A 27,304-nucleotide genomic window follows, 5' to 3' on the forward strand; every position below is an offset into this window, starting at 1 on the left:
CAGCCAGCAATCACGTTTCCCCCGCTGTTTGGATTGGGGAAGGATAGACGGATCATCACAGATACCCCTTGCTGTACCTGTACTTACACTTGGCCGTGTAAGTATTGTTTGATAATATATATATATATATATATATATATATATATATATATTTCCCCTCCTCCCTCCATTGTACCTGACCTCATTGTAGGTTAGGTATGTGTATTCTTTGTGTTATAGAACTCTGATTGTTATTGTTCCTTAAACCCTTGCTCCCCTTGTTCTATATAATGACGTACTGGAGGGGTGCGATCAGGGAATACATATTTGGAACATGAGAAATGAAGGAATCCCTTTTAGATGCACTCAACCTCCACTAGAAAAATAAATACACAGCATCGGGCAAAGCATCGGCCGCAGATCCTCTGCTCTCTCTGGATGGAGAGAAATTATAGGCCAGGAAGGGAGGAGCGTGACAGCCAAACCCTGACAGCCAAACCCTGACAGCTGGATCTTATTTAATAAATATCTGTCTGTCTGTCTGTCTGTCTGTCTGTCTGTGTGTGTATATATCTTAACTGCCCTATACCTACACTGAAATAACCTATACTGCTTTCTTCCAGATCTGACTATCAAGATACGCACGGGAGACATCGGAACCCTCCCCCCCCCCCCACCACTAAACTAGAAGACAGGTAAGGAACACCTCCCGTCCAACATATAAAATTGTGGGAATGGGGGTACCTGGACATTGAGGGACTGCGATCAGGTAAGATCCCTAATTCACTGAATACACCTGTGTTACCAAACTTCTCTTGAGTGCTGTCTCTTATTAGCTGACTTCGGAATGGTATCGTATACATATATTATTTATATGGGACAGGCACCTGCATTACAAGTGTGCCTACAGGTTTGCCTACTGCTTCGTTTGACTAATATATATATATGTCAAACGAAGCAGTAGGCAAACCTGTAGGCACACTTGTAATGCAGGTGCCTGTCCCATATAAATAATATATGTAATAATATATATATATATATATATATATAATCTTGACAAATCACCAAATATCTACTCGTTGAACCAAAAAATCTACTCGCCCCTATCCCCGCTTTTTAAATAAATTCCTAGTAAGAACTATTAACATTCGTTTTTGACGTAACAGTTTATTGTATTACATTTATACTTCACTACAATTAGTCGTGTGTGTGTGTGTGTGTGTCAGATGACCTCACTAATCTAGAAAAAAAAGCCAGATGTGAATGACTAGTTTCCTGAACCCCTTAACCAATGGGTCTGAATGCCCCCGCTTCACAATTTCTAAAGCAGCAATCTTACCTGATTCGCAGTCCCTCAATGTCCAGGTACCTCATTCCCACAATGTTATATATTGGAGGGGAGATGTTCCCTACCTGTCTTCTGGGTTAGAGGGGATTCCGATGTCTCCCGTGTGAAGCTTCAGTCAGATCTGGAAGAAAGCAGTATAGGTTATTTCGATGTAGGTATAGGACAGGTAAGATATATAGGGTAAATAAGATATCCAAATCAAGAGTGAGAGAGAGAGAGTGTGTGTATGTGTGTGACAGAGAGGGCGTGTGAGACAGAGAGAGCGTGTGAGACAGAGCGTGTGAGACAGAGGAGAGCATGTGAGACAGAGAACGCCAATGATCAACCCCTTGCAGAAGTTAGCATCCCTCCAGCAGCTCCTGAAATCAGCCGCAAAGTCCCCGATCCCCTGGTACTGGCCAGAGGAAAACTTATCCTCCATCTTCAGCAGTGACATGGGTCCTGGCACTGTGTTGTCTTGCCCTTCCACTGGATCTTCCACTCTTATGTCCTCTGCAGCTGGCACTAACGATTGACACCCCGGTACACTTCACCCCTTTTGCATTTGGACCCACACTCTCCCATCAGCAACCAAGTCTGTCTCCCTGATGTATTATTCATCATATAGCAATGGGCCTGCAGCCCCTGTCCTAAACACATCATTTATCAATCCCACATCACCTGCACCCTCCAAACCAGGCATCCCAAAACCTGGGAGAGTGGCGATTTCTGGTAAATCAAAATAATGGATGTAGAGAATAAATAGGCAATAAGATACCCTGTATGAGACGAATATCAAGAGGCAGCACTCCAGTGGATGGTCGAAAAAAAGCTTTGTATTGTTAAGACATCATAACCAATGGTTATGATGTCTTAACAATACAAAGCTTTTTTTGACCATCCACTGGAGTGCTGCCTCTTGATATTCGTCTCATACACGGTATCGTATTGCCTATATATAAAAAGAGAGAGAGAGAGAGAGAGTTTACTCACCATAACTTAACCAACGATATATATATATATATATATATATATTTATACGCACGCACACAGACTTTGCAAATGTGCCAGTATATATGGGATCGGCAGGCTGAGTTCTGAGGAGTCAATCAATTGTAAGGTTTTACAATTCCTTTAAAGTTGAAAATCACTGGTATAGATGGGGATCTCTAGACTAGACTTTCATTTAATCTAATTTATACGGTATGTAGCTAATATAATGTTTCTTCCCTCTAAAGAATTTTCTGTTTGCGGTAACTGTGATATGTTTCACAGCAATGTTACATTTCACAAATCACTGTTCCACACTTGCAAAGAAGATCTAGAGGAGAAACATGACAGGTTATAAAGAGCTCATGGAATTTGCCTGATGAACGGAATTTGAAAGTAAAGTCACAAAAAACTACCAAAAGTATTGTTTTTCATGTTTCCATGATGATATGTATATGCCATTCTACATGGGATTAATCTCACCATTGCTTAGTTAATGTAATGTAAACTTTATATAGCTAGAAATTAAAGGTAATGAGATGTTCTATGTATTTTGCAGTTACATTGTGCACCAATTGTTTTTGTATGTTAACGACTTCTGTCTATTGAGTAGCACTTGTGGACGACTGCTAAAGACGGGGTGCAATTCCAACTGGAGCATGGTCAACACGACTTGCTGGCCCTTTAAGGATTGTTTTTGAGATGCCAAAACATTACGTGTTATTTATCAGTGCTTAACTCCGGTGCCACATAGGTAAAAAATATTGTTGTGACTCCAAAGAAAATATTTAATAGTTAATATTTCAACGTTCTCAAACCGTTATTTCAGAGGTAACATTAAATTGAATCGGTTAACACTACATCATAAGCTCCTCTCTTTATATATTTTAACCATATATGTTATTAGAGATCAGTACATTTTTAATAACATTATTTGGGGGAGGGGGGGTGAAAGGGTAGCTTTGTAAAAAGAACACTTCCTTTGAAGTGGGTGAACCTGACTGAAGCTCAGTATCATCTCTCCATGTGACCTTGGGCAAGTCACTGTGCCTCAAGTACCAACATTATACAGGCAGTCCTCGTTTTACAACGCTTCGTTTTACAACGCTTCGTTTTACAACGAATGGCTTATCCAACGCTATGCAATGCATACCTATGTTCATTTTTACAACGCCAAAACGGCTTATCCAACACTTTGCAAAGTTGTTTGTGTATATAATATATATATTATACTGTATAATATATTATTATATTATATATACTGTATATAATACAGTATATACAGTACACTATATAATTTATGTGTGTGCTGCATATCCTATTGCCTGCGTAAAATATTTGGTGTATTTTAGTGTTAAAAATGCCTTCAGGAATGGAACCTTTCATTTAAACAGTGTTCCTATGGGAAATGTGTTTCGCTTTAAAACGTTTTCGCTATCCAACGCCATTTTGAGTAACGCATTTTGTCGGATAACCGAGGACTGCCTGTATGTTAAGCTCTTGTGGACATTGACTTACCCCTTATTGAGGCTTATTAAATCCCTCCCAATGTGCCTGCAAACAATCAATACATAGGTCTATATACATTACCTGTGCTAAGAAACAATTAGCATTATTTCTCCATGGAGACATGAGAGACCAGAATTTAACCCAGAGATTAAGGCACCAGAGAGGGCAAAGCAGTACAATAACGAATTTGTATCACAGCAGGAGCCAGCAAGCACAGTACACACACACAATACAATCAGAGCTATACTCATTAAAACAGGGGCATATGGGGGGGAATCCTTGCTGGGTAGGTGCTGAGCGCCACATAGAAGGCTTACCCAGGGTTTGCTTCCACACTCCATAGGGGTAAGAGGGTCCAGACCTCTGTGGTGAAATTCGCGGCAGAGAACTTTTAAATCTCCTGCTGAAAAGTCCTGGTCTCCGCTTCTCCGGCACAGCTACAGTCCCATACCATAAAGCACTTTTGAATTTTTCCTCTGTCAATGCTCTCAGCTTTGTTTTCGTGTGTCTCCAGCACAGCCTCGGAGCACAATGCTTAGTCTGTCTGAACGTCAGGATCAGAATGAGCTGTGGAGCACCGATCAGGTTCCCTTATCTAGCTTCCTCGCTACCATAGAAAAGCATGATAAAGGAGCTGACGACCAATCACAGCATGGACTTAGCTTATGGACCAAGCAGGAGATGAGGGCTCGCCTGCATTGGCCAATCAGGGCTGGGGGTGGGCTTTGAGGGTTAAAGGGCTTGTGGAGGGAAAAAGAAACGGGCCAATGATAGCAGCGGCTTTCAGAGGGACTTGACAACGACTTCCCCTGGCCGACAGGATATCACCATGCTGTGCTGGTGCTGCTCTGGCTGGGAGAGCAACCATTTACTCCACTTTTTGGGCACATGGCCCCCGGTCTGACCTCCATCCCTGGACACTTTCTTCTTTGTCCCCTGACCCTCTCCTCCAACTCCAGTTCCAGCAGCAGCCATCTTCTCTGAATATGCGGGCTGTACAAAAGGGTTTCTCAGCCCTGCATTTCCAGATATTGTGGCTTCGCTTTATTGTGGGCACTAATACAGATTATTATATTTTATTACTGTAGCCCTCTTCCCCCCCCCCCCCCCAAGTGAGATTGGGGTGGGTAGGTGTATCTGACTACTTCTCAGTGTGGTGCGGTACCTGTTTGGCAACCAGGAGAGCTGAGCTTCCGCCACGGGAAACCTGGGGTATGTACTTACACTCGGTGCAGCGCCTCCACTGATGAGGGATCCCAACGGGGTGGGAGTGTGTCCTCACCAGAACCCACATACAGTAAATACACACCGTGTGAATAAACAGTATTTACTGAGCATGAACTGTAACTCCAATAACACCTCTTTGCATAACATCAAAACAATATATCAATAACAGTGCATCACTCTGAATGCATACCATCCCCTCACCCACATGTCCATCATCACATTCCCCGCAGTCTCTTGAGTATCCACAACAATAAAGACCAGTGTGAGTGTGAGGGATAGCGCTTCCCTGTGTTGGGGCCCGGTGGTGCACTTAATATATACTACCTCCCTGACCAGTCCTGGTCAGTAAAGTCCTTGGAACTCAGCAACACCGCACAGTGATCCCACGGCGTGCTGCGCGGCTCTCTGCAGGAATGGATGCACACGCTGCATCCACAGGAAAGGAATCTCCAGCCGGAATGCTCCTTTAACACAGTCTCTGAACACGCTGTCAGACAGTCAAATACTGTCAGACAGCAACCCTCTTGCTCTCTAAATATGGTGAAGGAGTCCCTGTCCTAAGGCCAACCCTATACCATACATCTTCCTCTGGTGTCATAGGGGACTAACTGGGCCCTGGGGTATACCTCCACCCTAGTCCCTGCATGCATAATAACTCTCCCTGTAACTTCTGTCTGATCCCAGACTCTGGCAGCTCACCATGTGCAACTGACACTGGTGATATAACACACACTGAACAACTAGAAAGCAACCCCCCTTCTTCCTATGAGGGGCCTCTCACTGACACAGCCAAAGCTAACTGCTGTGGCTGCACTTATGGCCACACTGTGTCTTCTAGTCAGAGCACACAGCACGACAGCTATGTCACTGACAAGATTACACACACCTAAGGGCAGGGTCCCTATCTAAGGGGCCTTCCCTAAGAACTTACCCACTAACCTAGTGGGGAGTGGGGAGTGGGACCTGCCTGGGACCTGGGGGTAACCTGGCCTAGTGTAAGGCCTCGGACACGCTTACCGCTGGCGTACTGAGGCGCGCTGAGGCTCAGGGAAAGCGGATGCTTTCCCTGGCCTTGCGGTTGCTTACCGCAAGCGCTCTCAGCAGGCCGTCCGGGGGCGGGCCGTCACTGACCGGGGGCGGGCCAGTGATGTCACGGAGCTGGTTCGCCCTCATTGGGCAAACCGCTCACGTGACCGGCCTGTCTCACCGGCAAGCGGGGGAATTTTAAATTCCCCTAAGACCTGCGCTTCCGCAAGCGCGCGGAAGCGCAGGTGAGCCCCTACTAAAGCCACTCTAATTGCGGCTGTAGGGGCTCAGTGCTGAGCGGGAGTGTGTGTCAGCGCGCTTCCGCCAGCAAGCAAGGAACATGGCCAAGGCCTAAGAGCCTTGCTCCTTACACACCTCCTCCCCCTTCCTGCTCCCAGCTCCAACTGACAAACATGGTCCCCGCAACATTGTAGCCTTCCTCCACAGGAGAAGCTGCAAAACCTTATTTGCTGGCTGGCTGCACATGATGTGGGTGAAAGGGCAATCCCCAGAGGCTGCTGGGAATTGTAGTCCACTCAGGACCTCTGTAGCATTGGAACCACGTGCGCTATCTTTACTGCGCACGCGCGATCCTGTATTGGCTACCGCGGAGGCTGTACGTATGTGCGACCTCACGCCAACCCTAACCTTGCCGCCGGCACTCCTGGCACTGTACAGCGCGTGTGCAACTACACTGCGCAACCGCGAGCTCCTACAAGATGGCGACGCCCTGTAACTAATGTCGCCGGCAGCCCCCGCAGCTCCCCGACATACCACGGGGGTCACCGTTCTCCTGTGGTGGTAAGGGGGGCTAGGGGGAAGCCTGCTACATTACATTTTCACAGCAGGTATAAATGATTCCTAGTGCAGGGTATGAAAGAGGCTACACAGTATATTAAAACTAGGTAGCTCCAGGATTTCATAGCCAGATGAACCCCAGGGAAGGGGGGTCAGGGGTCGGGCTTAACCTTTATTTTACTGGTCCCTGTGCCTCTTTCCGTCCCACTAAGTACAGTATACTGTATTATAATAACATACACTTTATAAATGACTGGATTCTCATGTCTAACTATATTTTAGAATGTATTTTCTGCCATTGTAAGTGTAACAGCAGCATCATATTGGTGAGATTATGAATCAGTGGTGTTTTTACGGTGCTTATCGGTTAAATCCTAAAACTGGAATCCATAATTATAATATACACTGAGAAATAGTTCCTTAACTATATAGGGCGACAAGGAGCTTACCTGTATATTGCAAGACTGCAGAAGGTACTGTCCAGGTTAGTTGGTATAGCGCTTTGTAGTGAATTCCATTCAGTGTAGCATTTCCACAGTAATTCAATGACATGGTAAGAATCGAATATAGAAAATTGCTGCTTACTGCGTAGCTGCTCCCTCATTCTGGCAGAGAATATGCTAGCAAATCTTTTTACCTATGCTGATATAACTACAGTTTTTACATACTATAACACTAACATTGGCTAGTACAACGACCGCAGACAAGAACTTAGCTATAGATCGATAATTTGCTAGGTAGCACTATATAGATTTCAAAGCCATTCAAGTAACATTTTTTTTTAAAGTTTAATATTTCTGATAAAAAATATAAAAACAAACTATATGAATTTTAGCAGCAAATACAATGTCAGAAATATCAGTAAAAAGTGATTTATTTACAATGTCTAATATATATATTTTGCTCTTGCATAGATAACCCCATGTCGCTGGTCTAGCGCTGCCTTTTGTGGTTTATAGTCAAATGTAAAGTTAGAACCATTCAAAATGAATAAAACACAACACATATCTCCAAATACAGAAGAAGTATATGTATAATACAAGCTTTTGGATCCTACCACACAAATTAAGCATCCTCCATACATGGCATAATTTAAATATTTACAAAATGTACATTTTTGGACCAGTAAGAAAAATACTGAACGTCTTTTTACATTTAGAATTTTGTAATTTTCCAGTAGGCTTTTAAAGCCAGTACAAAAGCATTTTTACATGAAAATATAACTTTTTTTTTAATTATTATTTTTATAAATACACAAAAGCTTTTCCAAACAACTGCTTTTTCAGCCAATGCTACTGAAAGGTAAAATGTGTGTGACAATCAATTATTATCTGTATAATGCATTGTTCTTTTGGCTCACAAGTAACCTGCTACACTTGTGAAATTCAGCTGGATACTGGTTTTTAACAAAATACTAAATAGAATCAAGTATGACTATCACAATGCATTAAAAATGAAATAATCACCTCTGGGTATTTTCCTTTACAGTATTTACAGTACTTTAAGGCCTATTCAGGATACAATCTTGTGTTTTATTTTCCATTCAGATGAATATTGCATAGGTCACTATTTTGGTAAAGCTGTTTGCGGCAGGCATACGCTTGTACTGTAAGGCTCCATGATAAAATGGATATGAAGCAAAAGGTGGCACTGTGTGCTCATTTGCATGTCATTTCCCAGAATCCCTTGCTGCAGTGGAAGCACTGTATGCCAGGAGATAGTGGTGAAAAGCAGGGTTGCAGATCTGTCTGAGACATGTGAATGTGCTCACAAGTGATATTTTTATTTGCGGTAATGTGTTTCAAAGTCATGCCCCTACTGGATTACTTGCAAAATGTACCAATGTTAACACTGATTTTGTAGTAGTTACTGTCCAATTTCTTAAATTGAAATGTACCATTTTCATCCATGTTAAAAATCACAGTAAATTCTTATTTTGGTAAATTCCCAGTGATACTAATGTGAATGTCTCTGTCTGATGCGGAAGGTACAAATAATAATTCATTAACCGGTGGGTCCAATGCAAGAGATCACACAGTTTGCTGGCCTATCTGATAGTGAAATCAGTAAATGGCCAAGTGTCATTTACCCTGACAATGAGATTATAAACCTCTGCCTATATAAACTCATTCACTATCAGTGAGGCCATGGTGCTTTTGGAAATGGGTCAGTTCCCTAAGTATTAAAGGATTGTTTGCAGGATCTGAACCCACACTAAAAAAAAAAGTTAACCATATAGCATGGAAGCATATTACAAACATATGACTTTGTTCTGTACAGAAAACATCAACATCTTAGAAACACATGGTGTGCTTTTTTGTAACCAAATATGCCCGCGTTTGACTCCAGGAATAGTAACCCTGCTGTGAACTGCATGTTTAGTTTCTCCATCTGTGTTTTGTTCCTTAGAGGAAACATTATTTGCAGGTGTGGACATCAGTCATGCTCTCACACCGCCTGCAACGCACGTAGCAGCACCACACAAATTTGCACTCGCATCTTTCCACGTGCCTGACCACATGTGTATTGTACCCACGACCGCAGCAGAGAAGATTACAGCCGGCCGGGCCCTCCGAGGTACGGTTGCATTCCCGCCCGTGTGTCCCGGGTATCCCCAGTTTTCGATCCTCTACGCAATAGTTCGCCGATCTGTTGGTGTAGATCAGATCCTCTTTTCGGATGGGAACCTTGCGGTGATACTTCTCCTTCCGCCGCACCTTTCTCTTTAGCCTGTCCGATATCTGGATGCTGTTCTCGTACTTGTCCTTGAGGTAACTGCCAATTTTTTCAAAGGAGGACATTGATTTCCAGCAGGTTTTCACAGCGCATGACCCAGAAACTCCATGGCATCGGCAGTCAACCGTCATCAGTTTAGCCACTGCCTGATGACACAAAAGGAGTGCAATAATTATCAAAGGTAGGTGATGTCATCATGTATGTAGCATCACAAAAGACTGCAGTAATTAAGAGATGAAAGAACCCATATCCATGAATTTGCAAAATGGAAATAACTAGACTCTTTAAAGATGCAGACCAAGCAATATCCTACTTGTGTGTGTTTTTTTTTTTAAATCAGTTCTGTACAATGAGAAAATACTTGTAGCATTTAAAAAAAATTCTTAATGACATTTTGTATGTATTATAATGTAACAAGCATTGTTTGTTTCTATAGCAACCATTTACAAAGTCACATCCCCTTCCTCTTCTGAAACAAGCACTGGCACACCCCTTTTTGAGCCTTGCCCTGTCTAGCAGTGCACCAACTGTATCCAGTGACTGCTTGGTCACATGATCTTCACCACAGAACTTTGTAGAGTATCTTTGCTGCACTGCCACTGCCTTCTGCTGCACTGCCATTTAGTGAACCCCGAGACGAATTTTCACAGATCGATCATAGGAGAACGGATTGATCAGCAACTTAGCTAATTACTTGTCATTGTGTGTATTGTATTCATGCACATATTAAAGGGGGGCGGAATAAACAAACAAAAAAAAAAATCAGCGTGGACTGCTGCTTTAATGCCTGTTTCTATAATATAGTTTTAACAAAAAGTTCTGATGTGTAAATTACAATTCTTCTTAGTAATCACTAATAAAAATGCTCAATCTTTGACTGAGCATCTGATTGAACCACCTGTGCTGAAGCAGGGATATCCTGAAAACCTGACCTGTTGAGGGGCTTGAGGACTGGAGTTGAGCACCCCTGGCCTAACCAGTGAACAGCACTGCTAGATGCAACCACAGTGCCTTGCCCAACCTGTGATTCTAAGCCCTCCAACAGATACATGAGAGAGAGTGTCTGGTTACATTATGTATAGTAAGTAAGAGATGACAGCGGGCACTGAAATCTTTGCAGTAGTGGAGCCAGCAGCCACAGTGGTTAAAAATTGAATATATTCTCTTTGAATGGAAGATTTGAGTACTGTACCCACTTTCATCTATTTTATATTAGACTTAAATTCTCATAGGTACTCACTCCAGGAAACCCATGGACAGCACTGGAGCACCGAAGGTATTCAATGGCCATGTAATTATACACATTTTTTTAGTGCAAAAACTCCTCACATTAAGATTTGAATGGATTATGTATGAGCCTAAATTACCCCCATTGCCTTTCTTGATACTGTATAAAGTAGAAACTAAAACCAAAAATAACTAGCTGCAAGAAGATAAAGACTATTTGTGTATTGTGCGGCCCTCAGAAGGTGTGATTGTGAGCAGTACAAGTATCTGCTTAAATAATTCAAATATAACATTCCAAACTATTTCATTGGGATATACATAGTGGGGAGCACAGCACATTTTTACCACCCTAGAATGGCACGCCTTTACTCTGATTCGTATGAACAGAGCCACAGCCAGCTTTCTCAGGGCCCAGGACTCAACCGGACCCCTAGTGTTGGTGGCTTTATGAGCTCTCCCCTCATACACCTCGCTCTCTCGCCCCTTTCTTTCACTCCACCTTCTCACACTCTCGCCCTCTTATTCTCTCCCTCATCCCACTTACTGTCTCCCTCTGTCTCTCACTTCCTCTTCGAGCACTCCTCTCTCTCCCCTCTCCATCTCTATTACTCTTCCCCCTCTCTTACTCTTATTAGTAACATGATGACCCTGAAAACAAAAACCACATTTAAGCTATTCAGTAGAATTGTATCGTTTAAAAGGGATATGCTGCATTCACTTTTCTTGTCATGTCGTCCCACACCCCATTATGAATCATTCTATTTAATATTGATGAGAAAACTATTTCTCTGCCGGGGCCTGCGTATAAGGATGGTTGCCATTGTTATTTTCTAAAGCAGTCCACAAGAGCCACCAACAGGTCAGGTTTTAAGTATATCCCGGCTTCAGCACAAGTGGCTCAGTCATTGACCACTCCTGTTCTAGAAACTGCTTAATAACTCAGCCTTTATCAGTGTATTTCTGCTGTATTCTTCCCTAAGCTACTGCAGGTACAGTATGAGCTGCATTATTTGCACTTGGCAAACCAGCACATTTTGCATGTTCACATATACATATACATATTTGTACGGCTAATCAACTTCTGTTAAAATGATACCATAACTATCATGTCTATTGTTGGAACTACATACTGTAGCTATTTTAGTATATGCTTCTATGTGGATCTTGCTCCTTTAAGAGGTCAGAAGACACCATTACATGCTCAACAACTGCAATTAAAGTTGCTAATAAGTTGGCTCTGCAACTTTAAGAAGGAGGTAATATGTCATAAGACTTTAACGTCTCTTATAAACGTAGTTAATCCCTAATTCCATGGGCCCTTCAAGTGTTGCATAAAGTTGCAGGCTTCCTAACAAGGGAATACCTTCTACTTGAAACCTCAGCCCAATGGAAATGAAAGAAGCAATCCCAGAAAATAAATAATTTATTTAACACATTTGGAACTAAAGTACCCTAATATTTGTCCAATTGACTTAATTAAACAATAACTATATATATTATATTACTAATAATATCTAATCTAAATAAAAGTTATCATTACTTGCTCTGAAACCCTGGCCTGTTGGCTGCTTTTGTGGAACACTGTCCTAAAATATGGAATTTATGAATATTGATGCTCTAATGGTTATAACAACTTTCCAACTTTTTTTTTCTTTGTATATGTAAACAATCTATAATTCTACATTCTTACCTAAACTGGCAATCGTTTGGTGCTCCTGTTATAAATCTGTCAAAATCCTGATTGTGTGCCTAACATAATGGCTGCTCCAGTTAGTGTAACTCAGCAGCTACAATGTATCCTTATATTACTACGGTAACATTATATATTGTTACAGTTTACAGCACAAACGTCTCGGAATATTTGCAACACATTTGCCCAAACAGGAAACTGCTGCAAAGATCTTGCACTGCGTGCGTGGTGGGTTAAAAACTGCAGTAAAAATTAAAGGATGCTTCAAAACGCATTAAAAATGGCATCAAACAGTTTAATTAAAAAAAAAAAAACAGTCACTGTTATCTAATAGTGCAGAACTTATTTATTTAACAAAAAAAAATATATATATATGTAGATTTCACATGTTTCGCTGCTTTAATAACACCAACACATACCTGTCTTCCAGCTTCATTATTCTGTAAGTGCATTGCTTTAAGTACATCAGACTCTTTTCCTGTTGTGTTTTTATACGTGGCATCAAGGAATTTTCTACTGAACCACATTCCATATTGTAAATCATCAGAGCACCCTCCCCAGTGCCATCCTTCACTGGCGGAGCCCCCATTCTGCAGGCTCGTGTCACAGGAACACTCCGTCATATTCCCGGCACTGCATGATCTTGTCACAGAATGAATGAGACCCGCTGCTGTCACAGCAGAAATAAATGCTGTTTCCTTGGTGCCTGGAATAACAAGTGGGGAATTTACATTAAAAAAATGCTCTGTAACCTTTATCATTGATTCAAGCCATTCCTGTTGATATACAGTACTGTACAGATACCCAACAGAAACTCATCCTGGATAATTCTATGGACTCCATTCTATATGGGGAGAAGGAGGTTAAAGTAGTTAATTATATATTGACTCCCATTCACAATGATGAGAGCAAAGTTAATGCGCTGTTAATGATTCATGCATTGCTATTCAAGTAAACTTGCTACTGCATTGTTTACGGTGTATTACACTGCTTCTCACAACATTAAATAGGGACAGAATAGAGAAATCTTATTTTAGTCCTTTTACTTGCTCAAGTCAAAGTGACAGCTACATGTCCCAAGATGTGTTTGTAGAGTCACGCCTGGAGCAAAAACTCCTCATGGGAAATGGCCAGTGTTTAGTTTATATATCAAATGTCAGATTACATATCTCCCCTGAGAATACCTGACAGGATCTTACCGTGATGTAACGTCATGACTACACATAATGACATTTTTACAATATTTGTCCACTAATCAGCACTGGGCCACAGTGTGACTGTCTGCATCAATATTACATTCTGTTCAACATTTATTTAGCAATGAAGCAGATCCAGGATTTTATTTACACCCCATACACAGTATAATGATAGTGATTATTTCATTTAGATTCCGTTATTTGTACAACTCATCTACTGTATCTGCATTTAAAGCAACAATTCTGTCTGTCTTGTCTTTTTTGCCACCCCATGTTTTATTTTTTTTACAACATTTTATTGCATTCCTGGAAATGAAAGTCTCTATCTTCAGGTCTTGGGACCCTCCAGGTTACAGCGATACTCCATACTAGGTGTTAGCAGCTGCTCCAGCTGAGCTAGCTGTATTTTAAAGTTTAAAGCTCCCGCATTACGTGGGCCAATAGGAAGCTGAACTGGATGATGTCACGGCTTCCTATTGGCCCGTAAAGTGCGGGAGCTTTCAAACGCCGCCATTACATGAACCCTGATAGCCGATTGGAGCGGCGACTGGCATCCACTACGGAGGTGAAAGCAGGGGGTCCAATCAGCTGAAATGAATGCTGTTCAGCTCCGGAAACCCCCTGCTTCAATCAAATGTAAAAAAAAAAAAAAAAATGACAACAAGAAATGTCTTCGATTCTGCTTTAAAAGAGAAAATAATATCTATCTTAAATTATGCACATTAAAAACAAACATGATAGCCACTTCCAAAGCATTAAAGGCAATTATGCAGTCCCTGATAGCCCCAAGGTCAACACACCCATAACAGTGACACGCGTCACAGGTTACATTTTGGAGACTGATGCTTTAACCTTTACAGTGCCATAATGATATACCTGGTATGACAGTGGGCACTTGCTAATTTTTAAGTGTTTCATCGTTCTGACTGCTCCGCAAAGCTGCCAGCCCGATCCAAATGGAAGTGGAGCCTGTTCCACTTCTATTCCCAGCATCAGGGGTTTGGGCACGTCATGTGACTGCTCCTGAGGCAATCACATGACTGAAGTTTCCGAGATCTGGGGGCATTCTGCTTCCACCAGACACCCCCCAACCCACTATAAAGGTTAAAAACAATGCTGCGTTTCTTTCCAAATAACATTATAAGGATGTTACACAGAAACTGGTGAGGGTGAATTTCACTTCCGTTAGCTATTCTTATTTGTGTGTTTTCACTGTCTGTTGTCACTGTGTATTGAGCAAGACTTGCTTACTCCTGTCTCTTTCTCCTTTTCCAGTCTGGTCCAATGATCAGGGCGACAGCTTGCCGTGCATATGTTAAATTCATCATGGGTGCTGGAACAATCAGTTCACTGTCCCCAATGAGAACAAAACCTTACTTACTTTTCATGGAAAGTATGAGAGCACAACTTTACTGCTAAGGACGTTATATTTGTTTAAAGAAAGCAAGTACATTGGTACTGTATGTTGTGTACAAATGCTTTGTTGGGCAAGTAAAACCGCACTGTAAAGGGTTACATGATTTTGGACATAAAGTGGAATACTATTTTAATCTAGTATTTTTAATGTAGGTGTTGCACATTTTTTTTTTTACAAAGAGACACGTATGAAATGTTCTATTGCGGAGAAAACTGTTTTTCTTGAAAAGTGATGTTAAATGTATTTTTGTGCTTTATCCATTTTTCATTTCTTACTTACTGTAACTGTCATTACTTTTAGGATAAAACCAAAACTTTCAATAAAATGTAATGTGAGTGCTTCTTTAACGTTACTAAATGCTTAAATCATGTTCTATGTTAAATATCACAGCAAATTTAATTAAATAAATAATTTCTATTTCTCCAGGAGAGTTTTCAGAGCTTGCGTTCATGTCGCAATTAGGTCACATTGAGATTTGCTCAAAGCAAGCAGTATTTGTATTAGAATAACACGCTAGTTCATGCATTTTGATTATATGTAAAAGTCCTCAAAAATACTTTTTTAGGAAAACCACAGTGCATTAGTGTTAAGTTAGTAAATACAAAAAAAACCTTCGCTATCGTATTAAATAAAAAAGAATATTAATGACTTTTTCAGGAAACTGCAACATCTTAATAATTCAATGGTGTAGTTAAACTGCCACGGTCTATTGGATATGTGGTATGAAACTATAAGATTAGATTTTCCTGACAAGCTTTGAATTATTTTTAACACGATATCAACTGCTTTACAAATAAAACATTAATTCAATACGTGTTTGTGATGGTGAGGAGGTAACCAAGCTCTCAAATAAAGGTTAAGCCCGTTTGGTTACCTCTGATCCATGTTTTGGGGTTCAAGAGTGTCAGCTCTTGAGCCTAACTGTTGTATTTGCATAAACTGTATTTATGCAACAATGAAGAATGTTTGTGTTTTTGCCTTTCCAGGGGTGCCAGCAAGCAGGGATTGCTAGGGTGTGAGTTTTAAAGGGGGTTTTGCGGAGAAAGTGTTGTCAGAATGTGTCTAGGTAGTCGGGGTCCAGAGTTGCTGGATACCCCAAAAATGTACCCGAGAATCATGCTTGATTCCCAGATACATATAGGCACATTGTTCCGGCAATATCTCTCCTTGAAAACGCTTGTGCAACTCACCGCTAGGTTTCCCTGCTTCAGCCCAGCCCAGAAAGGTAAATGGTGCAAAGGGATGAAAAGTGTCCCTGTAACTATTAGGGGTCCCTGGGTTAAGGGATATACCCAGTTACTGCCCAGGTCACCCAGAACCTATATAGGGGTTCATGGGTTAGTTCCCTGCTTCAGCACAGCCCAGAAAGATAAATGGGGCATAGGGATGCAAAGTATCCCTGTAACTATGATGGGTCCCTAGGTTATGGGGGATACCCAGTTAATGCCCAGGTCACCCAGAACCTATATGGGTGTTAATGGGTCCTCCAACCATATCTAAGTTTGTGAGGGGATTTTTAAAGTCCACTCCAAGTCCATTGTATAGTGTGGGGAATATAGGCTAATAGAAAATAAAGTGCAGTTTTTTATTCTATTCCCCATACCCAGAGACTTAGGACATGTAAAAGTACATTTTATTAACAGTTGTGTTTGGTATAAAATGTATTGTTGTGCATGGTATTATGAGCTGAGACTTTCAGAACCAATATTCTGAGTGAGCCACTGGGCTACCAACTTGGTGCCAGTGAGTCTACTCGGACATGAAAGCCACAGAGGGTGCCTCAGGTGTGAAGACCATTTCGGCAGGAGGGAAGGGCTCAAGTACCCATGTCCTGATTGGCTGTAGTATTTTGTGAATTAACTCCAAAATACTATAAGAAAGTTCTCAGCCAATCAACCGAGAGATTCTCAAGCGCCAAAACAGCGACGGGGATTTTGAATGTGTAAAAAAGATGCCCCTGCGCGAATAGCAGAGCCAAGTTCTGAGAATTGAACGTAGCGGTCGCTGGAATTTCAAGCCGATTTTAGCTCCACAACGTTTGGAGCTAAGTCCCGGTCAAAGAAAAGCAAGTCCTCCGGAGAGAAGGGAGCGGTGGCGTCTGGAACTTCATGCCAATTTGGGTTCCAGGACATTCGGGCTAAGTCCCGGTCAACTAAAGATTCTTGTTTTAAGTACCATATATAAAACAAAGAACAAAAAAGCCCAATGCCACTTCCAATATGACAAAAATACACAGTAAAATACTTATATATTCTCTTGAAAAATGGTCATTTAGTTTAACCCTTTGGCCAAAGCGTCGTAAGCCGGTGAGCCATATCAAGGCAGACCCTCCTCACAGGTCCTAACACTACCAGATAAAATACTAATACACCTATATTAGAATTAAAATTCTCATTTACCTCTATTAGGTGGGAGAAGGACCAACATTGGATCCATATCCAGTAAAATGAAAGAGACCTGCTAACTAGGGCAGTGGGGAGGGGTGAGCTTGACACCTGGGGGGGAGGGGCCACTAACCTACAACAGCTGAGACCAGCTGACAATAAAGTGTGTTGTTTAAGAACCATATAGCAAGGAAAGTCTAGTTTTTTTTACCCCAGTTCCCAAGTAAGTGTGTCTCTTCTTATGTAGTTTGTGTATCATTGTGTGTATGCCTTTTCCTGGTAATAAATGTACAATTTATTTCACTTTACCTGTTTTGCTCAATGTATGATCCTGGTAAAAAAGGTGTAAATGCCTGGTCTCCCGGGACAGTGCTAGCAGGATTGCAGCCTAGAATAGGCTGCATTGATTTATCTGTAGGCATGTAAATACACATATTCCATATTCCATATTCCATATTCAATCGCATGCATTTTTGGGAACTGACAGTTACTGTATGTGTCAATGCATGTAAAATAACTAGAATAGTTTTTTTTTTTTAAGCTAAGGACAGCAGAGTGAGTACAGTGATTTTTTTGTTGTTATTAGGAACAACTAGTATTGTTTAACACTTTCTTGGAGGACCACTTATACTAAAATAAAAAATCAGTAACTGAAGTAAAAAATTTAGGATTGTTTTCAATTTACAATTTTAAGCTCTTCATTCTGAAAAGTTTTAATAATGTAAATATTACTTATTCTTTATATTGATAAAGGCTAGACCCAATATAGATCCGAAAGCCTAAACTACCTTTTTCCAAGTTGTCATACAGTTGTTATACATTCTTGAATACTGTTTATTGTAATATACTTTCAGCATGTGCTGCTACTGAGTAACTTAGATTTAATTCTTCATGTAGCCAATTTTTTTTGCAACTTTTAAGACATTTCTACTTGGGGTTCATTGGGTGTTGAAAGCACGTTAAAATGAATGAAATATATATTGTTATGCTACAGTATTTGGTGCACCTCACCTGGATTTGGGCAAATTGATTTTAATAAGTCTAAATCAATCAGCAACTTCATAAATCAGCACGGAGGAAGTATAATGTGAAAAACAATGTGGGGATTCCATATGGCTGCTCAATTATTTTATTAATTCTAGATCAATCTTCTGATCCATTTGAGAAATATCCTTGAGAAGAAAAGGAACGCCTGCTCCTACAGTGGCGGCCGCCTTTATCCTCGTGCGGCCGTATCGGCGCAACTCTGAAAACCGCGGGCAGATGCAGTATTTGATGCGGTATGTTCTGGTATTTTAGCCGCGGCCGCCTTTATCCTAGTGCATTGTATTAGCGCTGTCTCGGCATGAATGTGGCATGAACGCGGTGAAGTGCGTTCCATTCGGAAAAAATACCCAAACAAAATCGGAGATGTTGGAGAATAAAAGGGGCCGTGACATATCTCCCAACTTAACTGAAACAAAAGCAAAATGAAAATAATGCATATAATTGCTGCCAAGGTTTTACATTCTTATTTTGACATACAGTATCACCACCCTTTTATCTGGCTGCTACTCTTCTAAGGTTGACTTGCTCAATAAAATTCCTTCTTGATATCATGGAACCACTCGATGATGACATAGACCTGCCCCTTGCAGCACCTCCTGATACCATGGGCCCAGCTGTTTGTGTCACTGATACCCTTTGGTGATGCTGAATCCATGGGCACGCACACCTGTGATTCTTCACCTCTACTCTTTGTTTACTGGCAGTGGGGAACACTGGATACACCATTTTAATATGTTTATTTGTGTATCTCCTCCCCTCCACTAACTCCTCTTGCTGCTTCATACAACCCATCCTAAAGCTGGGATACAAGCAAGATAAAACGCAGAGCACGGTATTTTTGTATACTGAAGTGAGGCAACATATGATTTAAATGAATACTTGAAATTACATATTTCAAATAATTACACATTCATTTTCTACTAAATTAATGGAAGGCTATAAACCAAAGACTATGTTGAATTAAAATATGTGTGTATGTATATCTTTATTTGTATAGAGTCATCCATGTGCATAGGACTTTACAGCAGCAATACACATGACAAATTAATACGAGACATAATGGGAATAAGCGCTTCAGACATAAACGTAAACAGGAAAAGGAGTCCGAGTCCCAAAGAGCTTACAATCTAAGTGGTAACTAGGCAGAACATACAGAGACAGTAGGAGGTGTTCTGGTAAGTGTGTCTGCAAGGGGCCAAGGTAAATGCATGAGATATATAGCACTAGGAAAGGTAGCTACCCACATGCTTCCTTAAAGTGTATACTAGGATTGTATCTACAGATGTACCAGTCTTCATTGTTTCCTTTCATTATGATGTGGTGTGCTGTAATATTCCGCACCAACACTGCCACTTAATTCTATGGAAAATGCGTGTTAATCTGCATTTTAAGGGGATATGTAGTATTATTGGTGGGGGACAATACAGCCTGCTACATCTGTGTATCTTATTCCCCATTTCATCATCCTTCTGTTATGATCTTTGATACATTTTAGAACTTTTTTTTAAAACCAACATTAATATTTTATATGCTTCATACAGTTTATGAATTAGCTGACAATAGTTCACCTCCTTGTTTGTTTATGTGTATACATAATAATTGCTAAATAAAACTAAAAATGTTCTCATCACAGTGCTTCTCTCCAAGTTTGACCAATCAAGCCACTGTTCATAGTCCTTTGACAGGCTGGATTGGTTTCCCACTTTTCTAAATTTGTTTGCTATGGGCAGGAGTACTCAACTCCAGTCCTCAAGCCCCCCAAACAGGTCAAGTTTGCAGGATATCCCTGCTTCAGCACAGGTGGATCAATCAGTTCCTGCTTCAGCACAGGTGGCTCAATCAGAGGCTCAGTCAGAGACTGAGCGACCTGTGCTGAAGCTGGGATATCCTAAAAACCTGACCGTGGTGCTGGGGTGGGGAGCTTGAGGACTGGAGTTGAGCACCCCTGTGCTAGAGAACTAACACAATATAGCGGGGGACATTTTTAGTACTGACTTACCACTGTTCAGCTCATAGCCAAAGATCGAATGAGCTGATGCCAATGAAGAAGATATAGCAGAAAGGGAAAATGATGAACTGGAGGTGTAAATGGTGGGAGAAATGGAGCAGTTCCACCTTTCATGTTTGAATTGGTTCCTGCACTCTTGGATTCCCAGTCTTGCTCCCTCCCGTATGCTAGACAACAAGTATGGTTTCCTCTTACACAAATCCTTTTGGCGGGTGCTCAGTGGAAGATTGGCACAACCTAATTTCTCTGGCACCCCAAAAGATGTGATGCCCAGCCACCTGTAATGACAAAGATTAACCACAGATTAATACTCCTTTGCATACAGCCTAAATTCAATGCCAGTCATCAACACTGTTTTATTCTTTACTTTTGCATTAGAAAAAGGCAGAACCTACTGGTAAGGTTGAAAGTGGAAGAAACTGAATGCACTCCTACTGTAAGATTGTGACCTAAATCTTCCTGTGTTTCAAACAGCAAAAATGAGATTGTATGCTTTTCAACACATAGGGGCTATGCAGCAAAGCAAAAGTGGCACAATTCTGAGGCAACAAATACAGTATGTACCATATATGAAAGGAAAAAAATCTTATTGCTTTTAATTTGTGTAACCTCTGTGTGATGAGCTCCACATACACTCACACTGCCCCCTGGCTGGTTCCTCTCCAGTGCTCTCTGGACATGTGACTGTAATGGACATGAAAGCAGCCAATGATAATGGCTGTGGAAGAGGAGGGACTAGGAGGGAGAGGAGCTTTTAAAAAGGGGGCGGCCAAGGTGAGTTGGATCTGTGCTATCAGGTTCAGTCGAGGATTGCAGAAAGAGCAATTTGCCCATTGGGATGAAGAGCAGAGAGAGCTACAGTGCGAGACGTTGATGAGAGTTCAAGCACTATCGGAGGGGACCCTCAATTTGCTATAAAGAGACAGTGGTACTGAAGCACCCGTTGCGAAGTACAGACCTGCAACAGTTAGTACACAATGAGATCCCACGGTGTGCCACCATCACAAGCCACATACCCAGGATTGAGTGGCTAATACACCACTGACACTGATTCACACACACACAGGGTTATTGGGGATTGTGTTGTATTTTTATACTGTGTGTAGTGATCCTCATATAATGAGCACAGGGTACCTAAGTTATTAGTGTATAAGTAAACTTGTTGTATCACCCGTATCCCGTGTCCGTATTATTCTCGCTGTCTGACTGTAGACCACGTGTGGCCCAGTAAGTTATTAATAGAGACTCAGGCGCTCACCTCAGCAATAGTCATAAGTCTGTGAGCTAAAAGAAGAGGGGTTACATTTGATTTTTCTGCTTTTGATACATATTGTATGGTGCTGAATTTTGTGCAGAATTGAATCACTTTTGCCTTGATACATATACAGTAACCCGTAGAGTTGAAACTGTACTACGCAGAGACTCATAGACAAGACAAATACAGCAAATCAGTTCATTAAACAATGTAATTAAAAAAGCACAAAAAAATAAGATCAGATAGCCAACTATCACACTTCACAATCGTTCTAACCTAAAATCTATTTAAAACTACACAGCTACAGTTATCTCAATTTTTTTTAGCTGTCTCTGTTTTTCTACCTTTGAATTCCCCTTACTGTATTCCCATTACATCATGTACAACATGTTCCTCTCGTTACGGGATCAACACTCTCGACCCTTTCTGCTTTAGCTATAATTTTCCTCCACATTTGGGACTCTCCAGGTTCAGTTCTTGAAAACCCCAAAAATCCCAGGTTTTCAAGATTTTGCAATTTAACACTTAGTACACATTTATTACACCTATTGCACAATATTAACACTTTGTTTTCATTTTCACCAACACAACGTGCTTAGGTATATTTTCTTTAAGAGCCTAACCGGTGGGTGGCTCTCGATGAGTGAAAGTGGAGAGCCCTGCTCCAAAATACTGATCTCCTCTTGAGCTTTGAACCACCTGTTTCTACTGCTTTCTCATTTCTCTAACATTTATCTCTTAATGATTTCTACAGGAGCTGCTGTAGTCTCTTCCCCTCGTATTCTCTTCCCCTCAGGCTTGTCTAACTTTCTTATAAATGAATCTAAGAACTCACCTCTTCAATAAAATATTTCAGTAGCTCTATAACATTGCTGCATCACTACATCACTATGCACTCTAAATACTCGTACTCATGCTCTTTAAACCATAGTGATCTCATATTCTCCCACTGTCTCTTAAACAGCCTGATTCCACATTGTCTGAAGTGGTTGATGGCTGTGTGATATACTGAAAACTGTCATTCAAAGTAATGGCAACCTCAGTCGATCACAATGCCATCACCTGCTTCAAGGCATACCGTATTGAGTCAAACCTCCCAAGATACCACTTAGATTGTATAATATTTAAGGCATTGAGTATACCATTCATGGCAGAGACGTTTCTCTCCTAATGTTTATTTTTTATATGTATTTCCCCAATGTTGTATTATATTTACCAGTATAATGTATTGTCTACTATTTTCTAACGCACTGTATACATGATTGGTGCTAGACACATATACACCCACATTATTATTATTATTATTATTATTTAATTCTGAGTCAAAATGGATAACAGTTGTTGGCATGCAAGTTATCAAGGTGAAAGGGGAATACAGTGTAAGGGGTATTGTGGATGATATGAAACAGCTGAAGCAACTGTAACTGCGATATGTATCACAGTCAGTTTTGTATAACAGAGAGGATGATGGAATACTTATATGTGCTGTTCATTTATATTTTACAAGAAGACCTCAATGGATAATGTCTGGTGAACTATATTGAACATAAAGTTCCATACAGTATGGGCCAGCCAATGCAAAAGCTTTGAGACTTGAGTGGATTAAAAGCAAACCATTCATTACATGATGACGACTTTGCAGATGTGCTTAAGAAAAACAATTAGAATGAGAGAGTGCACTTAATGGCTACAATTATTCTGCAATAATATACTATACCAGATAGGTCCGTAGGTACTAAGCAGTCTTCCGCCATAAGACACCTTCCAGTGCTGGAAGACACCACACAGCCCATTGACTTGAATGGACTCTAAGGTGTATTCTGGTGTCAGATGGTACCTTAAAGCAGCAACAAATTAAATGTCCTACATGTGTTTTTTTTAATAAATCAATTTTGTTGTATTAGATAAAACGGTATTTAAAAAATATATTAAAAAAATCAACTCTTAATGCAATTGTTAATGAGTTTTAACATATTGAGCATTCTTTGGTTGCTATAGTAGGTTTTAGCACACATCTCAGCAGTGCAAGATATTTGGCAACAAATTATAACAAGTGTTGCAGTGTTCCCAGCAGCAGACTGTGTCTGAGCTGCAAGCTGTAACAATAGACAATGCTACCTTAGTACTATAAGGTTACATTGTATTCGAAGCATTCCACTGACTGAAGGATCGATTCAGTGTCCGCCATTAGGTGAACCCAGAGAAGATATTCGCTAACCAATCACGGTAGAACACATCAATTGGCAGCTTAGGTCATTCATTTTCATTAAAAGTAATCAAATGCTGCATATACTACAGTATTAAAACAAAACAAATTAAAACATTTTTTTTTAAAGGGCCGCGAATAATGCTGCATTCCTTTGTAAAACATGCCTCATAATCTCTCACTTTATCGACATAACATTACAAAATGAAAAACAAGCACACATCCACAAACTGACATGTATAAAAGAATAAAGAATGCATTATCATTGCCAAACAGTTCTCAGCTGCAAAACGTTACTGAAAATACAAGGAATAGCTTATACTGTATGCAGAGCTTGCCTAGCTCATTCTACAGGTTAGCTCACTAGGGTCCTCATTCCTTACGCCAAGCTCACAGTGGGCAAACGTACACTCTCACATGGCAAATATTGCCCAGATTTAAACTCCATCATATGACACATTCTCTACCATTGTAACATTTAGTAATGTAAGATTACAGTATATTTAATATCTTTGAAACTCAGATGTTTGAAAAGCACAATACAATTCACATTGATGTAGTTAGGGGCTGGATAGGAGCTCAGAGCTAAATCAGGGAAATGCAGTGACCAGGATAGGTTCTAAAGTCATTTTCTGAAAATCTGAACATGGGACCAACATGTTTTATAAGTTAATTTCTCCAAAATATGAAACTCCTGGATAAATGTATATTTGATTAAAGTAAAAGGAGGCAAGCAAATGATATTTTTCCAAACAATTGAAGCACTGCCACAGAGTAAAAGGGCCACATGTTCCCTTCTGGCACAAGAAGGTTTCTTATGGCAGGTCTTAGTCAATATGGCCCCAATCCCTTCACACCTTAATGATAGCATGGGGACCATATACTAAGGAGCAGCAAGAATGACCCACAATGTTTCTAATTCAGTGCTAGTTCACAGAAAGTCCCACATGCCTTAAATGAAAAGGAAAAGCACAAAACAATAAGGAAACATAAGGAAAAATACTTATAGAAGTAAACTGTAAAACTCACTGCAATTGGAAATGGTAATATCATAAGGGACAACAGTACAGCAAATGGAGATGGCTTTTACACTTACACACTGCTCACCCTCTGAGGATGGCAAGGCAACTGGAAATGTAGAAAGCCTATCAACCACATGCACAAAGAAGCTGTTCCGGCAAAGCATATCCAACATGAAATAGTGATCTACTTGTATCCAGGACAAATAGGGCTGCAAGAAATGTATACTACTGTACATATTAGTAGGCAGCTGTAAAAGGCAGCTAATTATTGCTATTATATCAATGTAAACACACACCTGTTATTCTGAGATTCTTGGCAAAAGTTTTATTATATTTCCAAAGATGAGGGAATAGCCACATGGATATAAATTAATGTAATTGATTAATATTACTAATTGTTTCAAGTGTGGCTTTTAATATAGCTGTCCTAAAATCTACAACTTTGCACTGAAATTGGCATTACTGTTGTGGAGGGGAAAAAAAACCCGCACATGACAAGGATTTAGGCTGGTTGTTGTTCACCAGAGAACAGAGGGGAAAAAAGAATTTGACATATAGTGGATCTGAATACAATATTAAGAATAAAAAAAAAGAAGGAATTTCTGCTGGATACATTGAAAATTGTATACAATAAATGACTATTTCAATCATGTTGACGTTTGTAATACGGGCTCAATTCATTTCTGGATAACAAAAAACTTCATAGGAATCTGAAAGAATGGCAAAATCGAAAAGGAATAGATGAAAAGTCTTCCTCTAAAACCCTGGAAATAATGAGCAGTCTGAAAGCATAATGTTTTATTCCATGCAACAGCAAATGTGCCTCTTACAGAACATGCCAAATCTGCAAATCACTTCAAGTAACAAAGGAGATCGCTTTCGAATATTTTGACTAACCAGCAATGAATTACATTAGAATTTGAACTAAATATGTTTAGCATATTTTGCAGCCGCAAGTAAACATGTTTAAGACCTGTCATTTTTTTGTTTGTAGTCTCCAGATGTGCAATGGAAAGAAGGTTTTATTGTTTGGGAAATTGAAGATGGGATACTAGAATATGACACTTTAGTTTATGCTGCTTTATAACTAGTAAGTATAAACAAAGGGATGAGATCTGTTTTCTTTGGGAGATTAGAAGTAATTCTGTAACCACATAGGGTGGAGCAGAAAAGTTTGAACCCAGCACTAATGAGAAAGGGGGCATTTTAGTCCAACATTACAGTCTTTTCTGCTGTTTTACAGCTATCTAGGAAACTTTAATTGACATCGCAGGGTGCACATGGGTTTGCATCCAATAGGTACTGATCAGTTCAGTAAAACGAATGAACAATACTGAAACTATTCAGTATTATTACATAAAACATGTTAAAACATAAGACAAAGCAAAACAAGGAATAGACACAAAAAGAAGATACCTACATCCAGTTTCCCTGGGAACAAGGGACAATTGCCACCAGTGCAGTCAAAAGGACACATAAATGAGACAATCCAAAAGGAGCCCCCTTCTCCATCTCCAGCACATTTATGCCTAGAGTCACAGTGGATTTGGGTTTTATGGCCTCTGGAGGGGAGCAGGTACTTCAGAACCCAAGGATCCCTGTGAGTATCATTTCTTTATCTGCAATCATTTCTGGATTGGATCATCTATAGACATTCAGAGTTAGGAGATCAAAGATGTCTGTGATGGGATGTTGCTGGAGACAAGGAGGTTCCCTCTGCCTTAGGTGAGAACTTTCTCTTTGATTATATCTCCCTTCTCTAGTTCCCCACTAAGTCTGTTCCTTTACAATCGAATTCCTGTTGTGATTGGCCAAGAGTCTAATGAATAACAATGTATCCATCAGGATAGCTCCTATTGGTCGGGGCACTCAACTGGGGGTGGGAGGGTGCAGAGGTCTACTGCTGGTTGACAGTTACAGTATCTGCTGTTTGAGTTATGTGCTGCCAGGAAAATCCAACCCTGGAACACATTTACACACTCTAAAAAAGAACACCAGCATCAATTGTTTGAATGGGATAAAGAACGAAAGAATATACAGTATTCTGTAGTACAGAGCAATTATAAGCACCATAGTTTTTCTTTCTTTCTCTTTTTTTTTAAAGATTCTTTTAAGTACAATTATTATTACTTATAATACTTTTTTTTACACTCGAAATTATATTTCCTGTTTATTATGTTAATGACATGTTCTATGTTTTCTGCAGCAATTTCGGTGATTAAGTAGAATTGGTGCAAACGTGACATTTCTGTAAGTGTTG

At 40.4% G+C, this 27,304-nt stretch overlaps 1 protein-coding gene across 1 annotated transcript; it reads right to left on the reverse strand.

The window, feature by feature from the left end:
• Nucleotides 1–7,633: 7,633 nt before the first annotated feature.
• Nucleotides 7,634–26,828, reverse strand: WNT16 (Wnt family member 16). The gene is made up of 4 exons (XM_075599936.1): nucleotides 26,465–26,828; nucleotides 20,553–20,839; nucleotides 12,929–13,215; nucleotides 7,634–9,738 (listed from the first exon to the last, which is right to left on the reverse strand). The coding sequence occupies exons 1-4, from the start codon at nucleotides 26,554–26,556 to the stop codon at nucleotides 9,274–9,276; spliced, it is 1,131 nt and encodes a 376-aa protein (XP_075456051.1). The 5' UTR covers nucleotides 26,557–26,828; the 3' UTR covers nucleotides 7,634–9,273.
• Nucleotides 26,829–27,304: the final 476 nt, after the last annotated feature.

The sequence above is a fragment of the Ascaphus truei genome, chromosome 5, assembly GCF_040206685.1.
Source record: "Ascaphus truei isolate aAscTru1 chromosome 5, aAscTru1.hap1, whole genome shotgun sequence".
NCBI lineage: Eukaryota > Metazoa > Chordata > Amphibia > Anura > Ascaphidae > Ascaphus > Ascaphus truei.

What these genes read in the sequence shown, in the direction of transcription:
- WNT16 (XM_075599936.1), bottom strand. Translation starts at nt 26,556, where the DNA reads ATGGAGAAGGGGGCTCCTTTTGGATTGTCTCATTTATGTGTCCTTTTG. An exon ending in TGTTCCCAGGGAAACTGGAT is followed by an intron (nt 20,840 to 26,464) that starts GTAGGTATCTTC and finishes TTGTCATTACAG; the next exon opens with GTGGCTGGGCATCACATCTT. An exon ending in TGGCTATGAGCTGAACAGTG is followed by an intron (nt 13,216 to 20,552) that starts GTAAGTCAGTAC and finishes TTGTTATTCCAG; the next exon opens with GCACCAAGGAAACAGCATTT.